This window comes from Nymphalis io, chromosome 4 (genome assembly GCF_905147045.1).
Source record: "Nymphalis io chromosome 4, ilAglIoxx1.1, whole genome shotgun sequence".
NCBI lineage: Eukaryota > Metazoa > Arthropoda > Insecta > Lepidoptera > Nymphalidae > Nymphalis > Nymphalis io.
Window position 1 is genome coordinate 12,871,062 of NC_065891.1, and position 14,618 is coordinate 12,885,679.

Genomic DNA, 14,618 nt, shown 5'->3' on the forward strand with positions numbered 1-14,618 from the left:
GAAAACTGTCAAAATTAGAATTATAATTAAAATAAGTAAACACCATACCCCATGCCCATGTCCCAAGGTCGGCGGTCAATGTCGTCACCGTAACGTCACGTAACAGCGCCACGAGTGCCGCAGCGTATGTCACATCGGTATCAAAACGTTATGCGCTGTTCGTCAACATTTTGTATCGTTAACGATTTGTCGTTGATATATTTATATTTATTAAGCTTTTGTACTGACTTCGAAAATGCAAAGTTTTTTTCAGTTATATAACCTATTTCATATGAAAGTAGTAAACTTTATGCATTTTTTGTTTTATTTAATTCTTATGACCCAAGATAACACACAAACAGTTCCATGAAATAAAAAATAGGAATTAAAATTAAAAAATAAAAGATGTAACAAGGATATAAGAGTCATATGGAAATATAAGAATCTTTTTTTATATATATAAAACTTAAATAAATGACATTGTCAGAGAATTGAAAAAACCTTTCCCAATGTCCAATATCAATGAGTATAAAGTAACTCACACGAATAATAATATAATAAAAACATTTATTAAGACGTTGTAAAATAAATTAAATACTCAGAGAAGATAACAGATCTAACGTAGGAAAACTTTATCATTTCTCGTGAGACTAACAGACTTTCATTTGTGTTAATAATTGATGAGCGACAGTTTACTTATTTCAATATTTTTGTAGTTAATTAACATTGACTCGTTACCATGGTTAAATTTAAAGAAAAGTTAAATATTAACGAATTTAAAAAATATATATTGAAATGTAAATGGGCTATCGATTGTATTTAATATCATGTTTAATTAATGGTTTGGCGCAGCTGGAAAGGCGGTGGGTGTCTACGGGCTAGCACGCAAACCGACTTCTGCAACGGCTTTACAGTTAAAACTACCGCGGGATCCGTCCTGGCCGCTTTTTACTCTAATGTTTTTTTGTAAAAAAACTTTAAATAATCAGTGAGTGGCAGTGCAGTGTTGTGTTCTAGGATTACAGACATGATTTGATGGTGAGTTCGATATTTGAATGTTGACCATTTAATTGTTTGGTAAATAAAACTTTGTTTGTAGTTATAATATTGAATATGTCACTGCTTGCATTTAAAATTAATTGCGTGCGTTCTTCTGTGAAAATATTAAAAAAAAACTTTGGTGTTGTTTAATAATTTAAATTGCAATCCTAAGCTAATTAATTATTTAAATTTATTTTATTTATATATTATTCATATCACTGATATATTTTATAATATTGTAAATATTATGAAATAATCGAATTAATAAATACTTCAAATCCACGATGAAATGAAAAATTCACAATATCGAATTATGATAAAGGTTCTTCATTGAAATACTTATGTTAAATGAAATTTTATGTTAAAGTATTATATACTTAACATATTTAGTGTCATGTGTATTTAGATTATTCTTGGTGTAGTAAATACCGATTACGGTTTTTTTTTTGTGTTAAGCGTTCCTATTTTTCCATTTAACGAATCGTCGGGAAACAAACGGCTTCTATTATTTTAAATACATGATTCGCAAAAGACAATTCAATATATAGTAAAATTCGATAAATTATCAGAATCCATGAGGAGTTTTTTTTACTAATAAACACATTGAAAGTTTATCTTGAGTGGCTTTAAGTCTCAGGATTTACATACCATATAAATGTATATGCAATAATTATTCTAAATAATACAAGGTTAACGTTTTTTCATTTCTTTTTTTTTTTAACTTATATTTAATATTCTTTAATTTCTCGTCTTGTTCCGTTATATAAATAATTTATTAAGCGAGTAATCATGTAAGAGCTGATACGCTGTCCGTATTTTTTGTTAGCTGAAATAGTTACTATTTTTTTATTATGATTTTGAGAATACAGATTGCGCTTTTGTTATCGCGACCCCTGACAACTATAATATCCCCGACGCAGTCGACTATTCTTCGTTGAGAATTGCCGCCATTTCCGAATTGGGTCAGAAGAACTTATTTAATAATTTTACTAACAAAGTTACAAGCTACTAGATCTGTAAAACACTTTGTCAAATTAATTAAGAATAAGGTGTAATTTTGTTAGTCAAATCCTTAAATGAATGTTGTTATATTTGGGGTACTCAGTAATTATTAGTAGGTCTCTGTCACGATTATCTTTAAGATTATCTTCCTGAAAAGATAATTATTAAAGAGTAATTTATATGAAACCATACATAAAAGCCACGTATATAAAATGTGCATTATTCTTGTTATAATAATTCGAAAGAGATGAATATCATATATTCATCTCTTTCGTACTTATTGTTAAAAAATTCACTCTGCTGTTCTACTTAACCATAGTAATCACACACATTTAACAGTTGCATTGAGAATAAATCGTCAAACTTAACTCATTCAAATCAAATCAAAATATACTTCTTCCAACAGACTTTTAGGAGTCCTTATGAATCGTCAAAAACTAGCACCGTTTCGGATTGTGAATTCTACCGAGAAGAACCGACAAGAAACTATCTCTCATGCTCATGATAAATTTCAACTTACGGTGTTACGCTACGCTATTATTGATACTTTGAATAAAGAAAGTCATGTGATACTACAGTCATCATAATTAATAATATTATTAATAATAATATTGTACTGCAGTATCAGTAACAGCCTGTGAATGTCCCACTGCTGGGCTAATGTGCTGGCCTCTCCTTTTTTTGAGGAAAATGTTTGGAGCTTATTAAACCACGCTGCTCCAATGCGGGTTGGTGGAATACACATGTGGCAGAATTTCAGTGAAATGCAGGTTTCCTCACGATGTTTTCCTTCACCGTCAAGCACGAGATGAATTATAAACACAAATTAAGCACATGAAAATTCAGTGTTGCTTGCCCGGGTTTGAACCCACGATCATCGGTTAAGATTCACGCGTTCTAACCACTAGGCCATCTCGGCTGTAGTATCATACGACTTTCTAACATTCACGATCAAGTTCTATGTTAAGTTGAGAATTTGTTCGTGCGGTATTAATAACGTACATGTATTCATCTTCTTATGAACAATATACCTAATATTAGCAAGATGGTCTTATTTAAAGGCTTTTAGCTTGCTTCGCTTAGCGTCACTTTTATGTTTGAACATAATTAATGTATTTGTTAAATTAAAAACGAATTAATATCTTTATAATAACGTCCATAATGACGTGTTAAGCGCAGTAATATATTTTTTAAATTCAAACACTTAATGAAAATATAATATATCGATAAAAATAAAAATTCGTAATAAATAAAAATAAAAAAATTTAATCTGCATAATAAAACTACTTAGGAATTCTTAGCGAATTATTAATAATATTATAAAATAAAACTGCTCCGTTTAGAAAGCAAACGTATAGCATCATGTATATATTTAATTTATTTACATCGCAAATGATATCGGTAGCGTTAAGATAATCAATATAATGTATGTAGTCACGCAGGGATAAATTCCGGACGTCCTAATGACGAGGCACGTAAAGTGGTACAATAGACTTATTGCATAATTGAGCGTTATTCTTTCGGTCGTACTTCCTTGTACGTGGGTGTGAGATGCTTGATCACGCTCTAGGATGTGGATTGATATGGCTGAGGCGTGAAACGATAAGACAAACGAGCGATTTGTACAAATTTACATTTGTAATAAAATAAAATAAGCGTAACTTAGCCGTGTATAATATATATGTGTAAATTTAATATATTTTAAGCTTCTTCTCCTGACTTAACATTATAAATGGGCAAGTGAGTTTGTCGGTTTGTTACGCTGTAATGTCTTAACTACACAACCAAATATAATAAAATTTGTCACATTTTCTCATCCTTAACCCTTGCGGGAACTAATTTGAGAAATAATTGTAATTGATCCGATTCTATATATATGTGTGCTTAAAAAATAGTCATTAGATCCAAAATATAACAAAGCTGAGTAATTAATATTTAATTTGGTTAATTTCCTTTTATTAAATATACCATCAATTATCTTTTATTTATATGTTTTATAACTGTCAGCTTATAGTATGCTGTGAGGGACGTCAATCTCTCAAATAGCTATATGTGGGAGACGTTATTATAAACGCATCACAGGGAAATGCGGGATTACTTTTAATGACTCGTAACCTGCACCTGCAAATTATACAAAATCTAAGTAGAAGATATCATTCTGTCACGTGTATCTATTAACCTACACTATAACAGTGTATATAAGCTTGACTGCCTCGTCTACTGTCTAGTGAATAGATGTAAGGCCGCACACCCGAAGGTCCTGGGCTAAATTCGCAGGTCGGCCCAATAAAAAAGTTATTGGGTCTTTTCTCTTAAAAAATCCCCAGTGGCAGTCCGGAGCCTGGATGTTGGAAGTGTATACACTTCCGTGCCTCAGAAAGCACGTAAAGCCGTTGGTCCTACGCCTGAACTCTTTCCGGTCGTGTTGAACTGCCGTCCCCCGTCGGATTATAAAAGTTAGGGAATAGAGAGTGCACCTGTGTTTGCGCACACACTTGTGCACTTTAATATCTCCTGCGCAGTTGGCTAATCTCTCTTGAGATTGGCCGCCGTGGCCGTGATATATATGTATGAGCTTTAAGTCATTTAAGAGTATACAGAGACCTTTGTTCAGTAGAAACTTACTTACTTAATTTAACTTACTTAATTTACTGGTGGTAGGGCTTTGTGCAAGCTCGTCTGGGTAGGTACCACCCACTCATCAGATATTCTACCGCAAAACAGCAATACTTGATATTGTTGTGTTCCGGTTTGAAGGGTGAGTGAGCCAGTGTAATTACAGGCACAAGGGACATAAAATCTTAGTTCCCAAGGTTGGTGGCGCATTGGATATGTAAGCGATGGTTGACATTTCTTACAATGCCAATGTCTAAGAGCGTTGGTGACCACTTACCATCAGGTGGCCCATATGCTCGTCCGCCTTCCTATTCTATAAAAAAAAAAAAAAAGAAACACATAAATATATATCCCTAGAGTAAGTCATGCTTATAACGTATACCCTTAAATATGTAGGATCTAATACGAATTCCTCCAAACGCAAGTAACGTGATAAACTAACTTACATAACAGTCAACATGATACGTTATCACCAAACGACGTCCTTAGGGGACGTGGCGCGCTTGATCGCGTCTAATTGACTCGTCATCTTACATTTATGCACATCTTCATTTTGGACGAACTAAGCCATAGAAGTGTAATGAATTAACTCTATTTGAGTATTGAGCCTTAATATTGGAAATGATTTATACAATTACTAATTTCAACGCTCACATAGTGACGTTCACTGGCTTAACATATATATCTTTAGACTAAATTATCCGTCACGGATAGTGCATTAATCCTTTTCAATTACAAAAATTAGTCGTCAAAATCTATTTTACGTTAGCGCAGCTATAATGGACCAAATAAAAAGGCAGTTTATTGCCTCATTAATTTTGAAGTTGGCTAAAAAGCTAAAAATAATTAAAATATTTTAACCAAAACCGCTTCTATGGCGAGAATGCTATAACGGTGTTATGCCGAGAATTCCAAAAATTTTTTCATTTATTCGCATATCCTATATAATATATGTATAAATATATTTTCTACCTGTATTATTCTGAACAATGTTTGTTTTAGCTTTCGAAAAACAATAATAATTTAGATATATTTTTATCTGTTAATTAAAAAAATAATTAATAAGCACTTATATTCAAACAGTTCACAATACATATATCATGTGATGCAAAATTTTCTAGGTAGAAGCGGTATGAAACGAGTTGTGAATATTTTATGCTACGATCGATTTCTTCAAATCGATGGACATTTCATGGCCTATAACTAAACGTGTCATGTGAAAGAGACAAGAAATTCAGCCATTGGATAACAATAAACAGGAGTTACTTTATTTTATTCATTCTTTTGTTCACTTTTTTGAGTATAGAATTCAAAAAATGTATGAATTAGATTTGTGGTCAGGCTGTGCTATGGACTACCCAGAATTCCTTCATTTTTTTCAATCCTATTTAAAACCATTAGTTGTTATGTTATGTGTTGTTTTTATTTTGTTACGTATATTTTGTTCTCAAGATATGCGAGACGAATGAAAGTAACGACTGTACGATACGATAACGACATTACGTTCTGACACACATGCGACATTAAAACGTAAAGTAAAATCTAGGGTCCTATAAAATCCCCTATGCTTCAATATACGTGATTAAAAATGTATAGTTCATAATATTTTTATAGATAGACCTGTTATTTTTATTTTGCTGTTTATTTCAAAGATAAAATATTTTTTTAGATAAATATGATAATCTTGATTAATCAATATTTCTATATCATAAATGCGAACGTGAGTTTGTTTGTTTTTTTATTTTATTGTTACATCTTAACTACTCAATCGATCATCATTAAATTTTACATATACATTGTCGGAAGTATAGAAAAGGACATAAGGTACCTAATGCCCTCTCTCACACTATAACTCAATACTTAATATATATTCCTATTCATCCTATAATTTTGGCTACTGATGTATTCACCTGTTCACTCCTTTATGACACTTTCACTCATTCAATCAGCTTAACCTCATCAATCCTCAAAGACATTTATTGGTACGAAATTATTTTCTAAATTGAAAACGGAACCGAAAACGCAATGATGATAACATTTTTTTAAATTACAAATAGCTTATGGTTCTGTATGGCTTTAACAAAAGCTATTTTCGTATGTGAATCGAATACGTTTTTATCGGCAATGCGGTGAAAACGATTGTCAGTATTAAAATTGTTTATGTTCATACATAGAACGGAAATGGTTTGGTTTGAAATGGAGAGATATGTGAAACAATTTTGTAAGTCGAAATTCAAAACTCACCGCAGAAGATGAAATGTTAGAAAGATGATAATATAATATGCGATATTAACTATAATAATAAAACTGTAAAGAAACACAAAGACTACCGTCTGCTTGATCGTTTATTTCTCTACATCCTAAACAAAGTTCATGAAATAGTCGACAATTTGAATTAATATGGTATGTTTATATATTTATTACTGGAAACTAAATCCCTCGTTAATAACAAATAATAATCACTTATTATGACCTCGATGATGACCTCCTGACCAATTTCGGTCTCAATCAAAGAACTCAATCACTTTTTTATCGACCCGACTTGGGTTTTGAACCCACGACCTCGGGATGTCCAGCTTTATAGCCACTAGAAGAACGAGACAGATAAATAATAAGTACATATAGGCACTATTTCAAGGCATAAATTACTTATGTGACAAATTTTTAACGTATTTCAGTCACAAGCATGCAAGCAAGCAATATATGCTTTTTCATTTAGATAATATTATAGTAAGATTTTACTGTGTGAAAATAAAAAGATATTACAGTATAATACATAATTTTTTTTACTGGTGGTAGAGCTTTGTGCAAGCTCGTCTGGGTACCACCGACTCATCAGATATTCTACCGCAAAACAGCTGTACTTGGTATTGTTGTGTTCCGGTTTAAAGGGTGAGTGAGCCAGTGTAATTACAGGCACAAGAGGCATAACATCTTAGTTCCCAATGTTGGTGGCGCATTGGTGATGTAAGCGATGGTTAACATTTCTTACAATGCCAATGTCTATAGGCGTTAGTGACCACTTACCATCAGGTGGCCCATATGCTCGTCCGCCTTATATATGTTATATTTTAAAACAAAAACATATTTAATAGATTATAGATATTGAATAATTATGTTAATTTAATATTGATAAAGTGCATTCCTAAGGATGATGCTGAATAATCCTTAATATTCATATATGAGACGCAAATCGCGAGCAAATCTTGTGTGCAATAATGATCAAAGACATTATTTTCAGATATACCATAGGCGTTGGAATGACCTGCTACGCTTCGTTTCACAGCCTGCCGCCATAGAAAATGTTTCCTTGCATCTGGCCGACAACGTTTTTCTTCTTAATATGGTTAGTTTCAAATGTATATGTTCTAAATATTTTTAATGTAAGTGACGTACTTTCGCCAACAGTTAGCGCTAAGGAACATGACTGGCTACGTTATCAAGTATTATAATTTTAACCAAAGTTACAATGCTTGTTCCGCTCTCTAATACGAAACTGATTTGTAATGCGATTGCTGGTGTCGTTCTATGATTTGATGATACATACCTAACTACATAGTTACCTTACTACAACAGAAAACTAATTGTAATGTCAACTTTTTTTTATAGAATAGGAAGGTGGACGAGCATATGGGCCATCTGGTGGTAAGTGGTCACTAACGCCGTTAGACATTGGCATTGTAAGAAATGTCAACCATCGCTTACATCACCAATGCGCCACCAACCTTGGAAACTAAGATGTTATGTCCCTTGCGCCTGTATTTACACTGGCTCACTCACCCTTCAAACCGAAACACAACAATACCAATTACTGCTGTTTTGCGGTAGATGAGTGGGTGTTACCTACCCAGACGAGTTTGCACAAAGCCCTACCGCCAGTAGCCACTTGCCAGTTCAAATATTATTTTAGTTATTGTAGGTTGGAGGAATGACAAATGGAACGTCTGATAGTAAGTGGTACCCACTGCCCATGGACGTGGGTGCGGTTAGAAATAGTAATCACTCACCAATGCGACACCGACCTTGGAAACTACGAAGTTACGTGCTTTGGGCCTAAAAGCTTGAGATTATTTAGGCAATGTGACAATTCATTTTCGATTTTCCATTAGGATTGGTAATTAAAGGGAAGATTAGTAAAAGGAACACAGCACTATGTCCCACCGACATCATATCTAAAAATATATTTATCTATACGATTTTCTGTATAAGTGTTTAATGATATTATGTGTATAAATAATAATTAATTATACTTTAATCAAAAAGCTTCCATTTTAATTTTAATTTTAACTTTTTTTCTCTGAAATTATTGGGAATATATTTTTACATTTATACAATAACAATTATTTCGTTCAAAAAATGTTTATATTAATTTCCTAAATAAAATACGATTATTGGTACAAATATATAAAACAATACAGTTCGTTTGTCTATCTGTCTGGAGGTCGGCGTACATGCATTAGATAGCAATCAGCGGTCATTTATTAAGGTACAAGCGCTAACGCTACTATAATCGCCTTTATAAGATGGAACGATAAGTTGACCCTGAACTTTGAAAATACAAGGCTGCTACTCCATTAACAAGTAACAATAAAGAAGTAACAGTCCAGTAAATATCCCACCACTGGGAAAATATAGTACGTTGAGCTTTGTTTTTCTTCATCCATGTTGTATATGGGGTAAAACGTATTTATAATAACTGTGATCGTGGGTTACTAATTGCGGTATTTTGTTTAGATCCACGGAATCAATGTATTCGACCATCTTCGTTCAAATACATAATTATGACCTTTTGATTACTTGTGTGAGATAATTAAAAAAGTAAAAATGTAACCGCTTTTAATGTCCCACTGCTGGGCTAAGGTCTATTCCTTTTTAAGGAGAAATTTTGAAGTTTATTCCACCACGCTGCTCCAATGCCGTTTGGTGGAATACAAATGCGGAAGATTAGCATCTGACATGTTCAGTTTCCTCACGATTTTTCTTTCACCATAGAGCATGAGGTGAATTGATTTGTGAGATAAATATACCATTACTATCAAAAGATTTGGCCTCGTAAGGCCTTGTTAATGATGATTAGAGAAACTAAAAAATTAGAACATATTCATGTATATTATTTATTTGTTACTGAAATATTATGTATTGAAATATAAATAAATTGGTTTGCAGAAAGTAATCAAAATACATAATGATGTTTACAACCGAGACTATCTAGCTCTCAATATTCAATTCAAATCTTCTAATATTGTATTGTATTGACCGTAATTGTATATCAATAGAAGTCAGTTTTGTTATTATTTTCCTCGTAGTCAAAAGAATCTAACATAAAAGGGACAAATTGAAATGAAAGCGAACCATTTCTCAAATTGTTTGAAACAGATGTTTGTTGTCAAAAGAATAAAGAAGATACAATCTTAATCACAAATGTTATCATTTCATTTCCTTAAAGAAATATGAAATATACAAGTAAATTACAAATAGACAATTTGTCGTCTGACGCAGTTGAAAACTATCCATGAACTTATGTATCAAAATTGAAAAATATTTATTATATTGAAAATCCCGGAACAGTATTTCAGTAAAAAGTGTAGTTTAAAAGCTTGAGCTTGAGGAAGAGCAGGGTCCTGCCTCATCTTAAGGGGCATCTGCCTTCCAAAATCGTTGGCTCAAATTATAATTTGTTTGTAAATCGACACATGTCGATGCCGTGGAGTACCGGCTTAGAATAGTACTCCCCCAATCTCATCCCGTGGGTGTCGTAAGAGACTGAGGGACGGGGAAAAGGGGGGATGGGCAGCAGCGTCCCCCCCATAAACATCTTACCCCCCTACTGCGCTCACCAACACGCCTGCCCAGCGCGGCGAGTATGGTCAAACCCTCCTTAATGGCAGATGCGCCCAAAAAAGGCCCCCAGTTACCGGCAAGCCCGCTAGGCCCGACCAAGGTTGCGGCCGCGGTATCAGCAGGGCAGGGGAAGCTAAGAATCACCGGTTCACGGCAGGCTACCGTATAAAACGACTTCACATGGCAACGTACAATGGACGCTCGATGAGGCTGGACCATCACCTCGCCGAATTAGAAGTAGAGTTAAGTCATATAAACTGGCATATACTGGGGTTATCTGAAGTCCGAAGACAGGGGAAGGACACGATAACTGTAGAGTCCGGTAACTTACTCAACTTCCGCGAAGGTGATAACCTCTCCCAGGGAGGTGTCGGTTTTCTAGTCAAAAAGGATCTCATTAGCAGCATTGTGGAAATCAGTAGTGTGTCGAACCGGGTAGCGTACCTTGTCCTAAAACTTTCCGACAGGAACTCCCTGAAGGTCGTACAGGTATATGCGCCAACTTCGACATACTCTGATGATGTGGTCGAAGCGATGTACGAGGACATCGCAAAGGCCCTCAACGACACCTCGAAGGCCCACTACAATGTTGTTATGGGAGACTTTAATGCTAAAGTGGGAGTACAAGATAGCGGTGAATCGAAAGTCGGACCTTACGGCTTGGGCTGCAGAAATCACAGGGGGCAAATGCTGGTAAACTTTCTCGAAGCGCAGGGGCTCTTTTTGATGAATTCTTTCTTTCAAAAGAAGCCTCAGAGGAGGTGGACATGACGAAGCCCAGATAACGTGACAAGGAACGAGATAGATTTTATCATTTCGAATAAAAAGCACATATTTATCTAATTACATACAAACATATTACTCTAATTATCGACTTCAAAGCCGAAAGATCGAGAATGATGAGGTCTACTCTCCGACCTACCATGCTCCAAGCTGCTCAAGGCTCCGAAAAGTTCCAAATGGAACTTCAAAATCAATTCACCGCGTTGGAAACCGTAAGCAGCATTGATGAAAAAACCGACACGCTGGTCAAAATACTGCAAAACACATCCCGCAAGTGTTTTCCGCCACAGAGAAGAGACAACGCACCAAAACTCTCTGCTGAGACACTCGAGCTCATGAGAAAACGACGAGAACTACCATCGTTTTTGTCAGATAAGGCCTTAAATCGAACAATAAAAACGCTGCCGCGACGTGATCTCCGACGCTCCAATACCCGTGCCATCAAGGCTGCGATTGAGCAAAATCGGGGATCGAAAGTGTTCGCTCGCAAGTTTGGGAGGCCGCGTCTGACAAAACTTAAAACTGAAAATGGTGGGGTCGTTACCTCTAGGCCTGCGATTGTCGGAGAAGTAGAGAGGTTTTTCTGGGCAGTTGTTCTCTTCAAGATCGGATAAACCCGTGGAAATCAGTATTGATGACCAGCGCGCCCCTCTTATGCGCCATTACTCCGAGGAGCTCCCGGTCGTTGACCAAGGTGAGATTAGGGCGGCTCTAGAACAGCTTAAAAACAACAAAGCTCCGGGAGATGACGGAATCACAACAGAGTTGCTTAAGGCAGGCGGGACTCCGGTCCTGAAAGAGCTAGCAAGCCTCTTTAATTCCGTCATCCAACATGGCAAGACCCGAAGCCGCTGTGTATGGCATTTGTGGACTACGAGAAAGCCTTCGACACCATCGAAACCTGGGCAGTGCTCGACTCATTGCAGAGATGTCATATCGATTGGAGATATATCGAGGTACTGAGATGTCTGTACAACGCCGCTACAATGACTGTCCACATCCAGGACGGTAAGATGAAGGTGATCCAACGCGCAGAGGGGTGAGACAGGGGGATGTAATATCCCCGAAACTGTTTACCAACGCGTTGGTAGACGTTTTCAAGACGCTGGATTGGACTGGGTATGGAGTCAATGTAAATGGCGAGTACATCTCACACCTTCGATTTGCCGACGATATCGTCATCATAGCAGAGTCGCTGGAACAACTCACCGAAATGCTGCGTAGCCTAGGCGAGTCTTCCCGGTGTGTCAGTCTCAGTATAAACTTGGACAAAACCAAGGTCATGTTTAATAGGCATGTCGTGCCGGGACCGATATACGTCGAGGGGAAACCTCTCGAAGTTGTTAGTGTGAATATACCTACCTAGGACAGATAATACAAGTCGGTAGGAACAACTTCGAGAAGAAAGCCGATCGAAGAATTTGCTTGGGATGGGCAGCATTTGGCAACCTGGAGGACAGGGAGCTTTGGCGCACCTTGGGAGAGGCCTATGTTCAGCAGTGGACAACGATTGGCTGTTTATTGATTGATTGAAACTTCCAACTACTTAAACAGCCAACTATAACTTCAAAGTCTTGTCGTAAAGTCGCCCCCTGTGAATAAGGTACATTATGCCCTAGCACCGTAACAGCCTGTGAATGTCCCACTGCTGGGCTAAAGGCCTCCTCTCCTCTTTTTGAGGAGAAGATTTGGAGCTTATTCCACCACGCTGCTCCAATGCGGGTTGGTGGAATACACATGTGGCAGATTTTCAGTAAAATTAGACACATGCAGGTTTCCTCACGATCTTTTCCTTCACCGAAGCAAGCACGAGATGAATTATAATTACAAATTTGAAGAATTTGAAGAAACACATAAAAATTCAGTGGCGCTTTCCCGGGTTTGAACCCACGATCATCGGTTAAGATTCACGCGTTCTTACCACTGGGCCATCCCGGCTCTTATGCCCTAGTAGATAATATAAATACATATACAAATATATACATATATATATATATATATATATATATATATATATATATATATATATATAAATTGCACTCGACTCGAATTGCATATAGTATATGCACTGGCTCACTTACCCATTAAGCCGGAATACAGCAAATCAAATTGTATGTAGTAAAAAACGTGGTATGCACCATCGCTATATGGCGGTATGTCGTTACGTATCCTAACGGGCTTCCGCAAGGCTCTGCCTCCAATACGAATGAAGCATGTTTCTAATTATATATTTTTTGCTATATCCAAGAAAGTCAGACCTTTAATCTTTCTTAATAATTTCTGTAGTAAAGTTGTCCGGATTCATATGAAACATTATTGTCCCATGACATACATAATATTTAATCAGAATCTTATTTCTTGAATTATAACTTAAATGTAACCAAATTACTTTAATTTTAAATGTCTTTGAAATTTTAAGCCTCTTAGTAGTAGTAACAATTAGCATTTAAGTAAATTAGTTTCAACTTTGAAAGAGCGACAAGTTAGGGTGAAGGTGAAATAATGCCAATAAATCACTATGATAAGCCAGAGATAAGATAACAGCCCTTGAACTGAATAGTTTTTTCTATTTTAGTTAAAAACATTATTCATGAATGGATTTTGTATCTTTATGTGGTTAGATTAAATAATGGTTCTGGAGACAAGATTAAATATTTACATTTATTTAAATAAAATAAAAAAATGTATACAGCTTAGTCCCTTCTTAATGTTATTTTTATTTAAAAATGTTTATCCGCAATCTTCAGAATAGTGGCTATACTGTATAGCTAGCCATTACAGCCATAACCTTTGATCGGGCTAGAAAAAAAGTTATCGAATTTTTGTGTCGATAAAGTTTGTTCGCCTCAGTCTGCGAGATTGTAATATTTTAATTTCCTGGTATCGGAAAGGACTTATGTAATTTTTTTTATAGAATAGGAAGGCGGACAAGTATATGGGCCACCTGATGGTAAGTGGTCACCAACGACCATAGATATTGGCATTGTAAGAAATGTTAACCATCGCTTACATCACCAATGCGCCACCAACCTTGGGAACTAATATGTTATGTCCCTTGTACCAAGTACTGCTGTTTTGCGGTATAATATCTGATGAGTGGGTGGTTCCTACTCAGATGAGCTTGTACAAATCTTTACCACCAGTGACAAAGCTCTACCATCAATGACAAAGCTCTACCACCAGTGACAAAGCTCTACCACCAATTTTCTGTACCCTTGATAACGTGTATAAAAAAATCGTGATGATTAGTTAAGACGTGAAAACTGGTGCAATACTGGTGGTACGGCTTTGTCACTAATGGTGGAGCTTTGTCACTGGTGTTAGAGCTTTGCGCGAGCTCATCTAGGTAGATACCA

At 35.8% G+C, this 14,618-nt stretch overlaps 1 protein-coding gene and 1 long non-coding RNA gene across 3 annotated transcripts in view; both read left to right on the forward strand.

Annotated features, from left to right (window-relative positions):
* Positions 1-14,618, forward strand: part of LOC126768170 (uncharacterized) — a 259,312-nt gene that overhangs the window by 9,726 nt on the left and 234,968 nt on the right. The window lies entirely within an intron of this gene.
* LOC126768143 (glycine receptor subunit alpha-4) overlaps positions 893-14,618 on the forward strand; it is a 41,315-nt gene continuing 27,589 nt past the window's right edge. For both annotated transcript variants that reach the window (XM_050486075.1, XM_050486076.1), the window contains exons 1-2: positions 893-1,017; positions 7,880-7,984. In XM_050486075.1, coding sequence (XP_050342032.1) covers positions 7,941-7,984 — 44 coding nt within the window. In that variant the 5' untranslated portion in view covers positions 893-1,017; positions 7,880-7,940. The remainder of the gene's footprint in view (positions 1,018-7,879; positions 7,985-14,618) is intronic.